At 55.3% G+C, this 20,301-nt stretch overlaps 1 protein-coding gene across 1 annotated transcript in view; it reads right to left on the bottom strand.

The window, feature by feature from the left end:
- Nucleotides 1–19,245, bottom strand: part of ZAN (zonadhesin) — a 32,370-nt gene extending 13,125 nt beyond the window's left edge. Inside the window, 28 exon segments of the mRNA XM_057529795.1 lie at nt 132–195; nt 505–616; nt 884–1,064; nt 1,273–1,520; nt 1,813–1,954; nt 3,211–3,246; nt 3,248–3,417; nt 4,271–4,440; nt 4,560–4,667; nt 5,041–5,184; nt 5,847–5,992; nt 6,204–6,328; nt 6,829–6,945; nt 7,114–7,255; nt 9,462–9,646; nt 10,334–10,843; nt 11,296–11,416; nt 11,726–11,997; nt 12,532–12,678; nt 12,770–12,848; nt 13,033–13,124; nt 13,461–13,625; nt 15,524–15,676; nt 16,463–16,550; nt 16,729–17,000; nt 17,143–17,289; nt 17,767–17,814; nt 19,188–19,245. Of these exon segments, the coding sequence (XP_057385778.1) occupies nt 132–195; nt 505–616; nt 884–1,064; nt 1,273–1,520; nt 1,813–1,954; nt 3,211–3,246; nt 3,248–3,417; nt 4,271–4,440; nt 4,560–4,667; nt 5,041–5,184; nt 5,847–5,992; nt 6,204–6,328; nt 6,829–6,945; nt 7,114–7,255; nt 9,462–9,646; nt 10,334–10,843; nt 11,296–11,416; nt 11,726–11,997; nt 12,532–12,678; nt 12,770–12,848; nt 13,033–13,124; nt 13,461–13,625; nt 15,524–15,676; nt 16,463–16,550; nt 16,729–17,000; nt 17,143–17,289; nt 17,767–17,814; nt 19,188–19,245 (4,242 nt within the window).
- Between the last annotated feature and the right edge of the window lie 1,056 nt (nt 19,246–20,301).

Genomic DNA, 20,301 nt, shown 5'->3' with positions numbered 1-20,301 from the left:
GTGGCTCACGGGCCCAGCTGCTCCGTGGCATGTGGGATCTTCCCAGACCAGGGCTCGAACCCGTGTCTCCTGCATTAGCAGGCAGATTCTCAACCACTGCGCCACCAGGGAAGCCCGATATCACAGTTCTTATTCCAGGCATCTGTCACTTTCTTCCCCAGGCACCTGGGGGGCTTGCCACCTGCAGCAAAGCAGCTGACAGAGGACGAGGGGAAAGGACAGGAGTTTAGGATTGGAGGAAGCTTTGCAAAAGCCAAAGCAAAAGTGGAGAGGGCAACAGGGAGGGGAAGAAGGACGGGAGAGGAGAACAGAGTGATGGCCTCAAGTAGTAAGGTCAGCAGATGCAGCAGGAAAGCAAAAGGTTAGATCTCAGGGTGGACTTCCCAAGAGACAGATCAGTCATCAACTCCAGGAAAGATTGGGGACGCACAGGGAACATCTCCAGGCTGCCCGCAAAGCCTCCTCCCCTGGTCCAGCTCCCCCCCTCCCCCCGTTCCGGCTCACCCAGGTTCAGATAACTCATTTAGCTTCCAGGAGGCCCCCAGGTGCACGGAGCTGACTGCAGGCCTTTTATCAGGCTGCAGATTGTCGTCTAGGCTGTTGTTGTTGAAGTTCCCTGGGGGACAGAGCAGTCAGCAGAGGCCTTGAATTCAGCCCCAGGACCAAGAAGCATCCCTCCCTCTTCACGCAACCAACCAAGATGAGCCCTTTCTCTTCCTTCATCTTTCGCTTCCCTTCATGCCCACCCTAGCGCACGACGCCTTCAACCAAGTAAGAGGTCGTCAAGCACCAAGGACGCCTAATCAGATGTGTGGATGAGCAGGACCGGGATAGGCTCCAGCCCATTCCCCCGGCTTCACCTGCAGGTGCCCTAGGAACTCACCGCACATCCCGCAGAGCCGGCCAGCGTAGGAGGAGGGCACGGTCACTTCCACCAGGTGGTTCCCGTCATAGCGAACTTGAAGCCCAAAGTCCGTGTAGAGGAGGATAAAGGAGCCACTGGACCTCACGTTCACCCGGCCTTGTGCAGGCCACACGGGCAGGGCCACCCGGCGACCGTCCAGCTACAGAGGCAGGGAAGACACTGTAGGGAAAGGCGCCTGGGACAAGGACAACGAGGCCAAGACCAGGGAGCAGGATGGGGGGTGGCGGGTGTGTCTCAGAAACTGGGGCTGCGTCTGCCAGACAGGTGGGCCTGCAGGCAAGGAGACGCGGAGAAGAGATGCAGCGTGGGCTGGGGGTGGGGCCGGGGAGGCCGGCGCAGGCACGCACCACGACCTTGCGGCCTTTGATCATGGAGATTCTGAGGTTGAAGACCTGCACTTGGACGGCTTTGACATAGGAGGCCTCCAAGTTTCCGCCGCGGAACTCGTTGGTGGCGCTCACGACAAAGTAATTCTCTGGGGACCTCAACCAACAAGGCCGGGTCAGGGTGTAGGTGCAGGTGCCCATGAAGTGGTGCAGGGCTCCGTCGAATGTCAGGTAATGGGGGTCCCCCGAGACAGTGCAGGTGGCGGACCCTGGGCAGGAGGAGATGGCGTTCAGAGAGGCACTGACCCTGAGCTGCCATCTTGGCGAGTCCACATTGGAATGGTACCCATGGCTCATCGGGGTGGTCGGTGTGACTTGGAGAGGTCAAGGTCAGGGACTGCCCCAGCCTCACTCTCTGGGTCCTTGAACACGCTGCTTGGCTCTGGGCAATTGCCTTCCAGACCCCTGGTTACGCTCCAGCTCTCTGCTTTAGGACAGGACCACGCCTTTGCTCGAGGCCACATGGGCGGCCCCCATGCTCACCTGCTTTCGACTGCTCACCTTGGGCGTGGCAGCCGTAGATGCCATCCTGCCGACCACACACCTCCTGGGCCTGGCACCTCCACTGCACACAGCGAGTTCTGTTGCTGCCCTCACAGATGCAGAGCTGTCTGCAGCCTGGCTTGAACCACCGCTCCCCTACCTGGCGGACGGACCGAAGGAAGGAAAAAAAGTTATCCCCTGATCTGTTAGCACTGCTATTCAGATCACCGACCTGCTCACCAGGAAGGCATTCGTGTCATCCCAAAGCTCCAGGCTTAGTTGCAAAACTCTGGCATTCGCTCACTCGTTCAGTCACTCCATTATTTGTTTGTTCACTAGTTCAACAGATAGTTGTCATCTGCCTTGTGCCAGGCGTGAGGGATTCAGTAATGAGCTGGGTGGACGAGGTCCCTGCCCTAACAGAACTCACAGCCCAGAGAGGGCAGTCAACATGTAAACAGATAGATCACGTGGTCCAACACACTCTGCACCCAAAGACGATAATCAGGGCACCCAGGGAGAGTTTCGTGCCATTGACACAGACAATCGGCACTCGCCACAAGAGTTTAGAGATGCTTCTCAGGAGGGCTTCAAGGAGGAAGCAGCATTTCAACAGGGCCTCAAAGGAGGTGAATGTGGCTAATAGGCATACTGCCTGGGAGGCAGAGCAGCGGGGAGGGGCTGAAAAGAAGGTGAAACTGAGAGAGCAAAGCGCAGATGAGGAGAGTTCCGTGGGCCAGCCTGGAACGGGGCACCGAGCAGGGAGAACCCAGTGGACATCAGGTGGGAGGGGGCTGGGATGGACGTCAGTGTCATCCCCAGGCCTTGGGTGAGGGACAGGCAAAGGAAGAGAGAGAAGTTTCACGGATGAGGGTCTAGCTCCAAGTGCTGCCTCTGAGAAGATGGTGAAGATGGGGCCCAGGTAGCGGCTGAAATCCTTCAGCAGAGAAAGGGACCCTCAGTAGGAGAGAAAGTGTGCAGGTGAGATGCAGACAGGCCTGGGCCTTCAGAGGATGAGAAACCGGGAAAGTGACTCAGGGGTGTGACGGGCAGGGAAGATAGGAGGGGAGAGAACTAGGGGTCCCAGGCTCTGCTGGGCAGCGTGGGAAATAGCTGTGCTATGACTCCATCCCGGTCTGCAGGGGTGAAAAGTACTAGAACTGAAGCAAGAAAAAGGGAAATTAGACCTAAGCCCGAAGTTCCTTAATCCCAGCCCGCCCATCCCCCACCCCCCATCCCCCACCCCACCCCACATCCCCCACCCCACATCCCCCACCCCCCCCACCCCTCCCACCCCTCCCACCCCCACCCCACCCCGCCTTTTCTCTCCTGCCCACAAGCTGGCCGTAGACTTCAGAACTGGGACGAGTGCCTTCTGGCTGCAGGGCTGAGAGAGGCCCAGCCCCAGCGGCTCACCTTGAAGTAGCCGCCCGTGGGGTCAAGGCAGCCACCCACATTCGGACCTGGGGACGCACTGGAGACCGCTGAGGACGAAGCCCAGGTCGCACTCGCAGCCCTCCACGCAGCGGTTCCGGCAGGCCAGGCCTGAGAACTCGGAATGGCAGGTGTCGGGGCACAGCTTGGCACACAGGGTGTACCGGCTGTTGGGGGGACAGGCCAGCGCTGGCAGAGGGGGGAGCACAGGTGAGGCGGGATGGGGAGAAGAGGAAAGAGGTAGTTCCCAGCCCAGAGTTCAGAAGGCCGGTGGCTAGAGGCTTCCGCCCCATCTTGAGAAGAAGACAGTGAGTGGGAGAAACCACCGAGGAACTCAGCTTCCACCTCCTGGGCCTGGAAGGGGGCCTGCAGGGAACTGCCGAGAGGCAGGACCACGGGAGCAGACTGACCCAGGGACCTCAGCAGCACTGCTGTGGAGGGTGGAGGGGAGCAGAGGGAACCCAGGTGGCCCCATCAAGGCCCCAAAGCAGGCTCCCCAGAGGGCTGGGCCATGACCAGGAGCTGTGGGGCCGTCATGATGCACCATCCCACCCACCAGTCTGTATTGTACGCACATTTTGTGTATTTTACGTGTGCATCCCTCGACCTGGGTGTGCATTTACACACATATGCATTGCTCTGCATACCCGTAACTTCAGGTAGCTGGGAAAGCTTTCTTTCTTTCTTTCTTTCTTTTTTTCCCCAAAGAGCTTTAATTAAGACTTTAATAGAGCAAAATGAGGTCAAAGTGTAGTCAGGGCCCAAACCAGAGGTAACAAAACCAAGCTGGATCCAGGCTGAAAATGTTGCCTGGAAAATCCACAGCTGGGAGCAAACCCTGGGAAGGCTTTCTGAGTTTGTAGGTGACCGTGTGATTTTCTCAGTGCGTGTTTCTGACTCTGCAGATCTCCCTGTCCTAGTGTGGAGGCAAAGGGGTTCCACCAGGGCGCCCCCCCAGCCTGTGCCACCACTCTCAGATGCTGCCGGCCCTCTGCTGAGTCTGCGTCTGAAGGAAGGGGCCCTGCCTCTTGGTGCAACTCACGGCAGAACTGGGGTCCTCTCCAGGGCTTCACCACGTAGCCGGCATCCTGGCAGGTCTCAGTCAAGGCCGACATGTGGGCACACAGCATCTGCTGCAGCCCCTGGAAATTACACATGTCAAACATGCAGTTGTCGAAGAAGGAAGAGGCCCTGAGGTGAGGCAGGCAGGCCCTGAGGAGAGAGGCCAGGTCAGAAGGAATGAGGGAGCAGAACTTCCCGCCTCCTGCCACAGAGGACCTGGTCCGCCCCCATGGCCCTTCCTGCCGCCCCCCCCTCACCCCCGCACATACTCAAAAGCTCCGTGAGCGACCGTGAGCCGTCCACAGAACTCTGGCCCCGACACAGTGTTCTGCAAGGCAGTGTCGCAAGGTGGGGGAGATGCCTGCTTCTCCTGGCACCTGGAAGAGACCCACCCCAAACGCCCTAAGGACCGAGGCTCACCTCCATGCCCACCCCGCCCCAGCAGTCTGCCGGCTCTCGGCACCCCCTAGTGGAGGACATCTGAACACCAAGAGGTGGAAAAACTTGGAGCCGGACGAGTAAGAGGCGGGGCTGCTCAGAATCGCCTGGGGATGATTGACTGATGGTGGGGCTGGGGGTGAACGTGGTGGCAATGAACTCTGCTGGGAACGGGAGCGGGGAGGAGAATGACAGACGTGGGGGTGTTTAGCAGAGGAGAGAGGAGAAAAGGAGTGATGCCAGTCGGGGTTCTTGGTTCCTCGAAGGGGCAAAGGAGCAGGAGGGCGGAGACGGAGGCGGGGAGGTCCTCACTCCTGGTCCCCATCCTCCGAGGCCTGCCAGCTGCTACCCAGCTCCGTCTCATCTCGCGCTGGTCTGCCATCCGGCTTCCGGTTGTCGTTGCTACTGTCGCCATCGTAGTTGCCACAGAAACCGCAGAGTTTGCTGGAGTAGGTGCTGCGGGGGGGCGGGGGGAGGGGAGGAGGAGGAGGAGGCGTTAGTGGAGAGAAGGGGCCTCCGGCATCTGAGGGACCACAGCAGAGAGGGGATGAGTCGGGGAGGCCACTGGCACGAGGCGGGTGGACGATGAAGTGGTGCAGACCCGGAACAAGGGTTCCACGCCAGGCCAGGCGCACAAGGACCGCAAGTTCTCACTCTCGAGCCATCTTTACGCCTCCCCTCGTCCGCTTCTGCTCACACCTCATCTTCCAGCCTTAACAAACTTCTTGCTGGCCCTAAGACATTCTACTATTTCCCTTGCAATGACTGTTCACTATTTCTATAGTGTTTCTTTCCCTTGTTTGGCCATCTGGGGAGCTACTCATCCTTGAAGACTGCAGTCAAGGGACCACTCTTCTGAAGGCTCCCACGACTCATTAGCAACTCCTTCTAGAACATTCCCAAAGCCTTATGTATATATTCTGCTACTATCACACTGCCCTGAAACCATTTCCTCCCCCTCCTCAACCAAAGGGAGGCCTGCCCGTTGAGCTAGGTGTCTCCTACCCACGACTGAGAATTAGCGCCTGGGATGGCAGGGGCCGGGGATGGGAGGGTCCCAGGAGAGAGAGGGGCAGAGCGGGAGGAGTGGTAGCTGCCTCGCTGGGTTGCCGCCTCACCTGGGCACGCTCACAGACAGCTGCTGGTCACCATCCCATCTCACCCGCAGACCGAATGCCGTCTGCAGCTGCACAAATCGCCCACTTGGAGTCAGGAAGATGCCTTTAGAAGGTATGGCTGGGAGGGTGACTCGCTGACCCCCAACCTGGAAGGCGGGGCCGAGGGAGGAGACAGAGAGACAGATCAGGGGGTCAAGGAGGACCCCCAGCCGACTCCCACATCCCCACCGCAACGCTAATGACCTCTTCTGCTCCACGTGGAATGCTCTGGAGGGTTGGGAGGCCGGAGGAGCTGGGTGGGACAACGCCACAGCCAAGGCCGGCAGCCCTGCAGGGCTGAGTGGAGAACGGACTCACCAGCGTGTGTCTGCCCTTGAGCAGGGTGATGGTGGTTTCGGGCAGAGTCACGTAGACCTTGCTCAGGCAGGACACGCCCTCCTGTCCTCGCTCCTTGTTCTTCACCATCAGCCTGAAGAATGGCTCTGGGCGGGGAGAGGGGTGGAGAGCACCCAGGGGCTCATTCCAGAAGCATTTCTGAGGGCCCACTGAGGGTGCCACCCCCAACCGGCCCTGCGTCCTGTCAGGATAAAGGGCCACAGAGGTGGCGGCTCTACGGTTCAAGAGGGGAGGAAGGACCCTGGCAGGAGTGGGGCATTGTCCAGAACAGCGTGGGGCTGCGTGCCGCGAATCTGTCCCCCCACGGGACGGGGACCTCCTCTGCCAGGTGCGCCCTAGTCCAAGCCGGCCAAGGAAGCGACGGATACAGAGAGGAGTCCTAACCCGCATTTTCCCCGTAGTCTGGTCCTCACAAAGTCCTGCTTGGGGATGGACGTGTCATCTCTTGCTCTACCGCCGGCCTTGCTCCCATCTTGCCCCTGCCAGCGGCTCTGGCCCTTTCCTGCCGGCCAGTGCACCCCATGCCCAGCTCTTCTGATCTCAGACCCCACGCCCAGGCCGTGGGGGGGCATCTCCAGAATCCTACCTGTCGAGTTGCCACAGGGTTGGGCTAGGATGTAGGTGCACTTGCCCATGAAGTTAAAGTGCCTCCCGTCGAAGGTGAAGTAATGAGGGTCTCCATAGATGAAGCAGGTGGCAGTGCCTGCCGAGGGGACGCCGGGGACATGTGAAGCTGGTTCACCAGGCCAGGCCCCAGGGCCGCCTCACCCACCCAGTGGCCTGCCCGAGCTCCCCTGGTCGAGGGAGGGATGGGGACCCTGGTGTCACACCCACATGGACAGGCGGGAACAGCCTGAGGGGAGGGTCTCACCATAGGGGTGGCATCCGTACTGGCCATTCTTCAGCTGGCACGCTGTACGTGTCCCGCACTGATAGGGCTGGCACTCCGTCTGACTGCCAGGCTGGCAGCGGCAACGTTCTGTGCAGCTGGGGCTGAACCACGCTGTCCCTGGCTGGGGGCAAGGGGGCCGGAGTCACGAGGCTGTAGCTCCTGGGCAGCCTCTGTCACCCCGTGCTGTAGCCCCCTCTCCTCCTGCAGACCTCACCTTGCTCAGACGCCTCTCCTCATCACCTACCAGATATTCCTGCTCACCCCAGGCCCTTTGCACATGCTGTGCTGGAACGTGTCCCTCTCCCTCTCTCTAACCCATTCCTGTGCAACTAGCGGAGTTCAGCTCAAGGGTTGCTACCTTCTCAGGAAGACTCTCCAGACCTCCTTGACTACCTCTGGGTACCTTTCCTTCCCAGGACTTACCACAATTGCACTTTTATATTCATCTTTGTGATTATTTGATAAGCGCCCCTGCGAGGGACCATGTCTGTCTTTACTCACTATCTCAGCCCCAATACATAGCACAGTGCCTGGCAAAGAGTTCTCATTTAATAAATACTTACGGAACGAAAGAACAAACCAATATCCTATGTGCCTCCCCGGAATCTGACAGCATTAGGAGAGCAAGGACATGCCCTATTCGTGGTGACCCCAATGCCGAGAGGGTTGAAGGTACCCAATAAACGTTTACTGAATGCATAAGTGAACATACAATAAGTTCATATGTGTCTCCCAGGGCAGAGGGAAGAGATGCTTGGTGCTGATGGTTGTGACAGATATTTCTACCCGGGCTGCAGCTGAAGCTACTCCCAACACTGACGCAGGGACGCCCGGGAGACGGGTCAAGAGGGCTGGAGGAGGAAGGGGCCCCCGAAGAGGCAAGCAAGAAACTCGGACGCCCCATGGGGAGAACGCCGGAGCTGAGAAGAGGAACTGGATGCTAATGAATAGCTGACTGAACTTTTAATTAACAGGTCACATATGTTTACCATAAATTGCTAACAATAATAATTAGCATTTATTAAGTAATTGCTCTGTGTCAGGATCTAATTTCACCTTCACAACAACCTAATGAGGTAGAAAATCTTGTTGTGCCCATTTTATAGATATGGGAACAGATTTGAAGAAGTCAAGAAAGAACCTCGCCCAGGGTCACTGCAAACGAGTGGCGGAGCGGGGATTTGAGCTCAGATTGGCCTGACTCTCGGGCGGCTCTGTCCAATACAATGGCCACCAGCCACATGCCACTGAGCTCTTGAGATGTGGCCAGTGCAAACTGACATAGGCTGTAAGTGTAAAATACACACTGGATTTTGAAGACTTAGTAGAAAAAAAAAAAGGTATGTAAATGATCTCATTGATAACCGTTGATTACATGCTAAAACGGGTAGATGACTGGAGTTAACTTAACCTGTTTCCTTGTACTTTTTCTTTTCTTTTTTTTTTCTTTGTTTTTTGGCCTCACTCGCGGATTGCGGGATCTTAGTTCCCCGAGCAGGGACTGAACCCGGACCCTCAGCAGTGAGAGTGTGGAGTCCTAACCACTGGGCCGCCAGGGAATTCCCTCCTTGTAGTTTTTTTTCTAATGTGGCTATTAGGACAAGTAAATGCTGTGTGAGGTTTGCACGCCATCCCTTTTGGACAGCGCTGGCCCAGAGCCTGTGCTCCTCCAGAATCTCCCGGGGGGATGTTGCAAGTTCCTTTGGAAGAAGGTTCTGGAATGCCTCATTCTGCCCTGAAAATGCCTGAACACACTCAGTGTCCAGGGCTCTCTGTACACTCAGGGACCCCTGACTTTCCTCAGGATGGAGATAAGGGCCCTGCACCACCTGGCTGGTCTACGGTCTAATGCATCATGGCTGCCAGTGCAGGACGGAGAAATACAGAAATATCAAAGCTGCCAGGAGCACTGAGGACAGGGCCACGGGATGACAGGATCTTCCGCATAGCCTAGTGTCAGGCTGGGCCAAAGCAGGTGCTTAACAAGTATTTATTGTGTGAACAGAGCCGAGGGACTTCCCTGGCGGTCCAGTGGTCAAGACTCTTGCACTTCCACTGCAAGGGGCACAGGTTCAATCCCTGGTCGGGGAACTAAGATCCCACATGCCGTGTGGCATGGCCAAGAAAAAAATAATAATAAAATTAAGGCAAAAAAACTCACACACCAAATGAATGACTCCACCACCGTGTCACAGCTGCCCGAGAGCTGACCCCTTGGGAATGTCCCATGGATCCAAATTTATGTCACCTGGGGAGCAGGTGGCGCCGGACCCCAGGTGTTCGGCTCGCAGTCTCCCTCAGAGGACCTGGGCATCCTGGGGTCTCACCTTATAGTAATTGTCGTTGTAGAAGCAATTTCAGGAAGAGGCATTGATGCAGCGGGAGTCGCTGAACAGAAAGCCAGGATCGCAGACACAGCCAGGCTTGCAAAGGAGCCCACAGTTAGGCGTGGGGCTCTGGCAGGATGCTGGGCAGGCGCAGTGCTCATAGTGGGCGTTCGGCGGGCAGCTCACTGAGGGGAAAACAGCCTCTGTCAAGCTCCCGGCTTTCCTCCTGTCTCCCCTCTACCCCCCACTCCTGTTCTTCTTGAAGAAGGAGGCCCACGTTACTCAGCCATTCAAAGGAAGGAAGTCCTGACACAAACTACAATCTGGATGAACCTTGACAACAACATATGCTGAGAAAAAAGAAGCCAGTCACAAACGACCACCGATTATATGATTCCACGGTATGAAATGTACCGAACAGGCAGAAAGCAGATGCATGGTTGCCAGGGGCTGGGGGGTGGGGGGAATGGGAGTGACCGCTAATGCGTATGGGCTTTCTTTATGGGGTGATGCCAATGTCCTGAAATGGAAAAGTGAGGATGGCTGCACAGTCTTGTGAATATACTAAAATCACCAAATCGTACACTTTGAAAGGATGAATTTTTACGGCAGTGAATTATATCTCAATTTAAAAAAAAAGCAATAGTAAGTCTAGTGCTTGGTTCCCAACAACTCCCACTCCCCCATGCCCCCCACCCCGGCCCTCTCACTCAGGGTCGTCCTCATCATTCTTTCTAAAGTCATCGTGTCTGGTTCCTCTCTCCTCTGAGACTGCAGTTTTCTACTGGAAGCATCCGTTTCCCCCGCCCTCTCTCCTCATCACTGTCTCTGACTTTCAGCTCTAGCTCTTTGTCCGATGCTCCACCACACACCTGGAGTAGGTCTCGGGGTTGCAGTGGTGGCCTGGGTCACAGCGGTCATGGAGGTACTTGGCATCACGAAAGCTGCTGGCCAGGTGGGTACAAGAGTTGGGCTGGGCTGGGGTGTCGTGGGAACTGTGGGCCTTTCAGTGGGGACCGTGGGTTTTTCCATGGGGATGGTGGTCCTTTCAGTGGGGATGGTGGTCCTTTCAGTGGGGACCGTGGGTTTTTCCGCGGGGATGGTGGTCCTTTCAGTGGGGACCGTGGGTTTTTCTGTGGGGATGGTGGTCTTTTTGGTGGGGACCATGGGTTTTTCTGTGGGGATGGTGGTCCTTTCGGTGGGGACCGTGGATATTTCACTAGGGACAGTCGGTTTTTCTGTGCGGGCCACAGGCTTCTCTGTGGGGATGGTGGATATTTCAGTGGGGACGGTGGGTGTTTCCTCAGGGGCCACAGGTTTCTCTGTGCGGACAGGGGTTTCAGGAGGGCCAGTGCGGGTAACAGGAGGTTTGGAAGGAGGCACTACTGACGCAGATCCTGCAAAGAAAATAAATCCCTGGAGTTTAGTCAGAATCGTACCACCACCCCCTTGACTCACAGCTAATTGGAATGGGTGCGCTCAAAGCAGTAACTCATTCACACCTCTCCTTCTCCTCCCCGCCCCAGCCTCCACTCAGGTAACACTGACAAACACTGTTCCTAACATATGTCTGATCTTGCGCCAGGTACAGGAAACACATAACAAATAGGATATCGGCCTTCCCTTCAGGATCACCATTCACTAGGTAAGGGGTCCGACCACAGAAATCCACGGCATCAAAGTCACATTCACTCAAGCAAGCATTCTGATGGGGCTGGGAAGGTATGGGTGGGCATAATATAGAAAACAAAGCTGCGTGAGGACTCAGCACAAAAGAGGACTTGCATTTTAAGCAGCTCACGCAGAGAAGCCCTAGAGATGGTCACCCTGGAGCACGGCCCCCTTTCCGGGACCTGGGGTTTTGTCTTACCTTGACAGGTCCCGTGACTGATCAAGATGAAACCCAGAGCAACAACGAAGGCGGTGCTGGTGCCCCTCTTGGCCTCAAACATCAGCTGAAGGTACGAGGGAGAAAGAAGCAAGAAAGAAATGAAAGTGAATCCCCGTCAACTCAGCAACTCTCCGGGCAGAGGGTCTGTCCTCTGCTAAGATGTCGCCTTGTTCTGGCCTCAACAGTGCAACGGGGGCCCAGGCCCCTTCCAGGAGCCAGAGAACCTCACAGGGAACACAGAGCGCCCTCTGCTCTGCTGCTTATCCAGTGTCCCATCCTCTCAGCCCTGGTTGTGCTCCCTGATCCCAGGCGTTATGTCCCCCTCACCTGGCCTCACAGTGACACTTAAAGAGCGACTCTCTCTGTTTCTCACCTGCATGGGCTGTTGACGTCCCGAAGGGACGGTGATGGAGTCGTTCAGCCAGTCAGCGCTTTGAGACCCAACTCGTTCCCAGAGAGAAGTTGGGGAACTGTCTGCAGGGCTCCCCAACAGAAGCCTGAGCTTCGTGCCGTTTCCAAGGCCATACATGTGGTAGGTAAACTCCACACAGATTGCACCCCTGGCACAGAAGGTCCGGCTCGCCAGTCTGGAAGACTGGCCTGCCTGGGAGAACTTGTCAGCCTCAAGGTAGACAAAGTGACCCTCTGGGCAAAAGAAGGGAACAGGCAAGGTGAGAAACCTCCAGAGGACAAGTCTGGTGCTTTCTTGAGCGATATCTTGCTTTCCAAATGGGGATTTGATGCAAACACCCAAACTCCCCACATTGCAGTGGGTTTTTTGTTTGTTTGTTTTGTTTTTTTCTCTGCTCATTTTCAACTTCTAACTGAAGAAGGCAGGATCAGAAAGAAAGGGAAAACCAAGCCAGCAACCCAGATTCCTTTGTTGGCTGCACCAGTAAATGTCTTGACTGAAAATGACCCAGTGGAGTTTGAGGCCTTGGGCTCAATGAAGCACTATACCTGGATCTTCTGGGGGTTTCAAGTGACCCCAGAACCACGAGAATCCTCAACTCACTCTACCTCTGTCGCCTCCACAGCTCTGGCCCCATGGCGGCTTCCCAGTAAACACCCGCTGGCTCATCCTGACCACCTACATCTTGCGTCAATCACACCAGTCCACCCCCTAGCTGGGAGCAGATTCAGTAACTCGTTGGCTTGAGGGGTCCTCCATCTCCTCACCTCCATTAAGGGAGACTCCCAAGGGGCCTGTACCCTGGATGAGCATATTTTTACTTCCCTGGGTCCAGTGTCCGCCATCCTGTAATGTCTGGACCCAGTCACAGAAGGGATGGGCCTCATCTTCAAAGTCACACTGAGGAAAGCTCTCTGGGGGATCAAAATGGGAGATGTGAGAAATCTGGGCCATGCTCTCTATTCATCCCCCATCACCAACCCCCATTCTCAGAGCTGCTCTCACCCTCGCAGGGAGCAATGCTGATTGCATCCACCGCCACCACTGGCTCTGGGATCTTTCCAAACACGCCCACCACGGTGAACTGAAGAGAGAGGGAGAAGGGGCCAGGAGTGAGGAAACAGCCCAAATGTTCAGCCCCCCTCCATTTGAGTTTACTCTCTTCAGGGACCCAGGCACCCGGCTTCCAGGGCCCAGACCTTCAATCCTTGTTAATATCAGGTGCGCCTCCCATGTCCAAGGAGACCTGACCTCTTGCTCCTCTGTACCTGAATCTGTCCCTGGCCTGTGTAATTGACAGAAACAGGCTGCCAGTTGGGTCCGGGTTGTCCTGAGAAGAGTGTGTGTTTCCGGATTCTGCCTACAATGGAAGGAAGCCAAGAGAGCAGTGAGATGACGGGGGCTGGAAAATGACTTCAAACCTATATTCAGAAGGTTGAGTAGCAGAGGGACTACTTGGAGTGGATTCCCCTCCCCCAAGTGCAAGCATGTCCTTCTCTCTCTCACTCTCTTGGCGTTTTTATCTATTTTTCCAGAACCCTGTGCCTTCCGCTCCCAAATTCCACTCCGCAGAATCATCTTGCAAGTATCCCAGATTTCCCTAGACCCCGAGAGATGCCCCCACGTTTCCTCATCAACCCAACCCTGGAAGAAGAGCCTCAGGACAGTGCAAATGCCATGACGTTGTCACTCTCACCCAAGACAGAAGCATAGACCATGAGGGCTGCACCAGGAGACTGGCCATGTAGGGTGTAGTGAAAGGACAGGCTCAGGCAGCCGGAGGACTGGATCAGAGGGCTCAGCAGGGCAGATCTCTGCCTTGGTTTTGCATTCGTGGGGTCCAGGAGCATGTAGAAGCCACCTGGGGAGGAAAAGGCCAGTAAAGTGGGGGGTGGCACAGGGATAGGGGCTGCGAGGGCAGGGAGCCTGGCCCTGGGGAGCCCTAACAGTTGCCTAGGATCAGCCGGCACTGAGATGGGCCTAAACCCATCACACGACTGGCTGAGGCCTTGGATCCTTCCAGAGGTACTTGGCGGTTCTGGGTGAGGATGCGGGCTCCGCCCAGGAAACGCGGCATCCTCTCAGAAGCAGCCAGAATCTTGTCCTTTGGATTCAGACTTTTGAGGTCCCCCCACAGTCACATCCTCTTCCTTTTCTTAACCCACTGGGCACAGCTGATTCACGCAAAGCGGTGAGAGTCCCGATCTGATGATGACCGGCAGGGATCTCCTCCCTCCTGCCGCCAGCTCAGGCAGCCAATCAGCCTGGACCTCGCTCCGTGACGCAACTGGTAGCCGGGGGAAGGAGGGGGGGAATTAAAGAGGCCTCCGACCGCGCGCACGCACGTGCCGGACGCCCCACGGGGTTCTGCCTGGAGAGTGAAGCCCGGAAAGGTGGGCTTCTGAAAGGGAGAGAAGACGGCTGAAGAGGAGGGAGTGGGCAGAACTGCGAGAGAAAAGAGAGGAACCAACAGGGAAGAAGGAGGGAAAGGGTAAAATGGTGAAAGAACGCAACCAGTGTCGATACTGGGACGTCTGAGAAATGGAAAAGGAGATGCGGGAGAAAAAGAGGAAAGATGGAAAAACATAAGGAAGGGAGAAAGGTGGAAAAAGGAAGAGAGAAAATGGAAAAAACAAACAAACAAACCCAACAACATTTACTGAAACTGCTGGGCAGGGGATTTGGTGCTAAATGCTAAGGGGGATGCAGGGGTGGACTGGCCCTGCCCTGCTCTCCAGGGGCGTAGAATGAACGTGGGGTGGGGTTTTCACCAGGTCTTTCTAGAAAGCAAACCTCAGGCAGCAGGAAAGATCAGAGGAAGGAGAGCAAGGATTTGGGGGGAGGGAAAGATGGAGAAGAACGGCCTCTGTCCTTGCCCCGTCCCTTCAGTGGATTCTCATACAAAAAAACCCAGGTGATCCTTTTAAACGTAAGTCAGATAAGGTCACTCCTCTGCTCCAAATCCTGCAAAGGCTCCCCATCCACATAGAATAAAAGCCACAATCAGTCCTGACAATGGTCTGCCCCTCCTAGGACCCGTCTGAGCTCATTCTCTCCATCCCAGCCACGTGGCTCCTTGCTGTACTTCAACACCCACCCCCCAGCCCACTGCTACCTCAGGGTCTTTGCATGGCTGGCCACTCTGCTTAGAATGTTCTTCCCCTCGATAATTTCATGCCTCACTCCCTCACCTCCTAAAAGTTTGTGCTCAAATGTGACCTGTATGAGATCTACTCTGACCACCCTATTTAAAACTTACAACCCACCCTCCCCTGCTCTCCCAATCCCCTTACTTTGTTCAACTTCTTTTTTTTCTGATAGCACTGGTCATCTTAAAGCTATATAATTTACTTCTTTATTGTTTCAGGAACTGTCTCCTCCTTGTCCCCCACCGTTCTCTGTCTGTTTTGTAAGCTGATGCATCTCAAGGGCCTGGGACTTGGCATATTGTAGGTGCTCAATAAATATTTGTTGGATGAATGAAGAAGGAAGGGTGCCAGGGAAAAGAGGTGAGGAGCCGGCCGTGTTGGGTCTACCGGGTAGGGCGTTTGGGGTGGCAGTAGGGGAAGCAGGCTGGGTGCTTAGAATCTGTTTTCTGCCCTGTAACTTAAGCTGATGGAGGTCTGAGGTTGCTGACATTCACCCCAGGCCATCCCAAGAGAGTTATTGTAGGGTGGTCAGGCAAGCATCGTAAACTCCCGCAAAGGTCACTAGAAGCTCAGAAAGTCAAAGGACGGAAGAAGCATGGCCATTACTCACTACCAGGGCTAGAGAAGTCATCCTCAGGCCCCACGTTCAGCACCCCTGTTGACCCCTTCTTCTGGACCCACTTGGCCCCAGAGGCCGTCTGGATCCAGCTCCAGCCGCAGAGATCATTTGGAGTGTCAAAACTGCACGTTTGCATCGTGCAGACTGAGGGAAAAGAAAAGAGGAAGGATTTAGCTTCTTCTAAGGGGAGGCAGAAAAGTATGCCTCAAACACAACATTGTTAATCAACTATACTCCAATATAAGATAAAAATTAAAAAAAAGAAAAGTATGCCTCAGTCTGGAGTCAGAATTCTGAGTCCCAGGCTGGGTCCTGATGTGAGGCATGGCCGGCTTGCAAACCAGATATGGTCCTGCTCCCCAGCGGCGTGTTCCTGGCACAGATTACTTAGGCTGCCCAAACCTCAGTTTCCCCATCGATAAACTGGGAACAACAGCGCTTGCCTGTTGTAAGTTACATCACGTGTGGGAGCATCTAGCACAGTTCCTGTGCTCAGTAAGTGCTGGCTCCTGGCATGCAGCTTCTGGAATGTTCCTTCCCTTGAATTTGTTCCCCTCAAATCTCTAACATCAGCCTAGAGTGCTAATTCTGAATGGATCTGGGGTAACAGCCAGGCTGACCAAATGTCTAGGTTTGCCAGAGACTGAGGGGTTTCCTGAGATGCAGCACTTTCGTGCTAAAAGAGGGACCACCCAGGGCAAACCGGAATGGCTGGTCACTCTAGGACAGGTGTCACCACAGTTCTGTGTTCCAGGAGAACCTCTCTTTAGATCTGGCTGCTTCAGGGGTCAAAGGTGTGGGGTGTGGAGGCAAAGGGAAGCAAGTCGCCCCAACTCTGGAAGAAACCAGGGTCACGGTCCCTGAGCTACTCCTGCCACCTGGGCAGATGTACAGGCGTGGGGAGAAAGAGGAGGAGGGACGGGGGCTCACCCTGATTGCAGGAGCCCCGATGGATAGAGATGGCATCCAGAGCGATGTCCAGATAAGCTGTGCTGCCCCTGACTCCTTCGAATGTCAGCTGCGGGAGGGAGGAGGGGCTGACCCACCCTGTGAGCCCCTTTGCCTCGGGCTCCCACTTTCCTGCCTGAATTCAGGTGGTCCAGCCCCCGTGCCCCCGCCTTGTCCCAGCCCAGCCCCTCCTGGACTCCCCACAGCCAGATTCCCACTGGGACCCCAGGCTGTGCCTTCGGCCTCACCCGACTGGGCAGGATGAGCCCCATGGGCACCGTGACGGCGGTGGGTATCCAGGAGGGGCTCTGCGTGTTCATGTGTTTCCAGAGCACGTTGGGGCGCTTGCCCTTGGGGCCCGTGGTCAGCAGCAGCTTGAGCTGGGCGCCCCACGACAGCCCGAACATGTAGTAGGCGAAGCGCACGCAGAGGGGGCCTTGCTCCCATACGGGGGGGCTGCGCAGGCGGGCCACCCCACCCGGGCGGAAGGTGTTGGAGTCCATGTGCAGGAAGTAGCCCTCTGGGGGAGGCAGAGCCAGGGATGGTGAGGCCCTGCCCACCCCCCTTCCCAGAGCCCAGGTATCACTTCCGGCTGCTTCCCTGCACCCAGATCCGACAGCGTCCACCTCCCAGATGCCTCCCTAAACCTTCGGCTTCCTCACCTCCATTGGGGTACCTGCCGGGGGGCCCGGTGCTGCTGGTGGGGGAGGGCTCACTGGCCCGAGTCCAGGCCCCATCATCTTTGGACACTTGGCTCCAATCACAGAGGGGTCTGGAGTCATCCTCAAAATCACACTGGGTGAGAATGGCTGGGAAGAAAGGGCCACTGTGAGGCCAGGAGAGGGCAGAGGGGAGGGGGTCGGCTGCAGAGCCAATGGGGCTGGGGGGGTAGGAGGTGGGGGGAGGGAAGCAGAGCAGGGTTGCAAGGTGGCCACTAAGATTTAGGGTCCAGAGCAGAGATTTGGGAAAGAGAAGCTGAGAAATAAGTCCTCTCTTAGGAGAAATTCAGGGCTGGGGTCGGTGAGGGGCAGAATGACTAGGTCAGGGGTTGCAAACGGAGGTCCCAGTCAGGCAGGCTTGTCTGGGCAGCATACATTTTGTTGTTCATTTGAATGTGGATCTTTCAGGCGGGACTTGTACTCTACTCCTCCCCGGTTCCCTCCACCCTCCATCCTCTGAGGGCTGCCCTTCACACATTTATTTCATATTTATGTCATCACCCTGCCTAAGGGCACCTGGGGTGGCCACCCCTGGGAGGGACTGAGCAGCCCCGGGTTCCAACTCACAGTTTTCCCTCGAGCTGCGAGAGACGGGCTTCCAATCCAGAGGCTTCTCTTTCCTTGGCGTTGATTTGGAGACAGAGAGAGAAAAAAAAAAATGTGATCCTTGTCATTACCAAAAACTGTTAAGCCTCCAGGATTGTGAGCTTTCTGGAGAATTGTTCCTTTCTTTTTATCCATATTGTGTCAACGTGTATGCAGTGACATATATTTACTTGAAGGTTTTCAAAAAGGTCACTCACAGCCTTCTCACCTTAAGTTGTCATCTGTCTCCTAAAAAGCATCTCCCCTCCAGGCTCCTCACATCCCCACTGGCTCCCTCCCCCCCTCTATGCCCTGGATGTCACACGGGGTTCTCTCGAATGAGAAAGAACCAGTTTCTTTGTACGGGAATTCTCACTGCAGCGCCTAAGCTTTTTTTTTTAAATTAATTAATTTATTTATTTTATTTTTGGCTGTGTTGGGTCTTCGTTTCTGTGCGAGGGCTTTCTCCAGTTGCGGAGAGCAGGGGCCACTCTTCATCGCGGTGCGCGGGCCGCTCACTATCGCGGCCTCTCCCGTTGCGGAGCACAGGCTCCAGACGCGCAGGCTCAGTAGCTGTGGCTCACGGGCTTAGCCACTCCGCGGCATGTGGGATCTTCCCAGACCAGGGCTCGAACCCGTGTCCCCTGCATTGGCAGGCAGACTCTCAACCACTGCGCCACCAGGGAAGTCCCCAGCGCCTAAGCATTTGAACCTGAGCAATCTCCTTCCTTCCAGTCGAGGTCTTCCTGTGCTATCGCCCAAATTTTCCCCACAGAGTGGGGACTGTATGGGTCCCATATTGCCAGGTGGGTGTCAGGGATGGTATTGCCCCAACTGAACACACAGATGTGCAACACCTTACAAATTCCGCAGAGAAGCCAGCTGCCCTTTTCCAGGTGGTGTGGGCCACGTAGAACAGCCCTTTATTTTAGTAGTTCAAGTCCTGCTTGTTCAAATCCCCTCAAACAAGCTCCAGGACACCAAGCCACCCATCATTTCTTGCTGCTTCCTACTTGCTGTCTCTCTGTCCGCTGGGTCTGCTCTGGGTTTTGTCCATTTTCTGAGGGCCCGACCTCTCTCTCCTCCCCTGCCATCCTCAGACCTGTCTCCCCGGCTCTGCACCTGCTTCCTCTCTCCTCGCACTTCAGCTCTGTCCTGCTCCCACTGAGCTGCTCACATGTCTCAGGTCCAGACTTGTGGGCTGCAGGGCTCCACCCACTCCTGTTCAGCATGCTTCTCACACCCATCAGGCTCCCGCCTTCCTCCCCAGGGCTGTGCCCTTCATCGCTAGCCCGCTTGCCCCTTCCAGCTTTGCCCCTCCCAGCTTTGCCCCTCGCTCTTCCTCAGAGCCACCCCCAACTGCCCCCTGAGCCCAGCTTACCGGGCAGGGGCAGGCATGTGGCCCTGGCCCCAGGCAGCCCCCAGCAGCAGCAGCAGCAGAGTCCAGACTGGAAGAGCCATGCAGGACCTCAGAGGCAACTCTCAGGGGAGAGGAGGAAGGCAGAGTGAGGAGCCCAGGCCACCTTATACACCCCCGCCCCTCCTCGCTTGGCATCCTCCTAAGGATGCCATGAAAACTGGACAGAGAACACAAGAAAGCTCTGGGAAGTGAAAACTATGAGGGCTGACATTTAAAATCCAGTAGAAGAGTTAGACATTGAAATCAAGAGAAATAAAAATGAGAGCAAGAGAGAAGGAAAGAAAGAAAGAAGAGAGAGACTTGGAGGGTTGGTCCAGGAAGCCTAACATTCAACCAGAAGAGTTCAAAAAAGAAAGAACAAAGGAAAAGAAATTACTTAAGAAAAACCACAGAAGAAGATTTCCTGGAACAGATGTATGAGTCTCTTGATTAAAAGGGGTCTGGTACGATGAATGCAAAGAGACCTATGAAAGGCATGTCATGAAATTTCAGAACATCAGGGCTGAAGAGAAGATCCTAAACACTTTCAGACAGAAGAAAGCAGGTCACATACTAAGGATCCGGAATCAGCATGACACGGGACTTTTCAATAGCAACCATGGATTCTATGAGGCAGTGGAACATTGTCTGCAAAATTCCAACAGAAAACCATTTCAAACCTAAAGTTCTATAGCTAGCAACAGTGTCGAAGGCGACGGAAAGATGGAGTAAAGTGAGGACTGAAAATGCTTCTTGGCAAAGAATTGAAAAAGACAAGTCACAGAAGAAGACCTACAAGCTGCCAGTAAACATTGGAAAAGATGTTCTGCTTCTGGGATTTCCCTGGTGGCGCAGTGGTTAAGACTCCACGCTCCCAATGCAGGGGGCCCGGGTTCGATTCCTGGTCAGGGAACTAGATCCCACATGCATGCCGCAACTAAGAGTTTGCATGCCACAACTAAGGAGCAGGTGAGCCACAATTAAGGAGCCCACATGCGGCAACTAAGGAGCCAGGAAGCCACAAGTAAGACCTGACACAACCAAATAAAAATAAATAAATAAGTATTAAATAAAAAAATTTTAAAATGTTCTGCTTCTGTTATAAGAAGGGAAATGCT

Source organism: Balaenoptera acutorostrata, chromosome 15 (assembly GCF_949987535.1).
Source record: "Balaenoptera acutorostrata chromosome 15, mBalAcu1.1, whole genome shotgun sequence".
NCBI classification, from domain to species: domain Eukaryota; kingdom Metazoa; phylum Chordata; class Mammalia; order Artiodactyla; family Balaenopteridae; genus Balaenoptera; species Balaenoptera acutorostrata.
The sequence above is the reverse complement of the archived record's forward strand: the minus strand, read 5'-3'. Positions and strand labels throughout refer to the sequence as shown.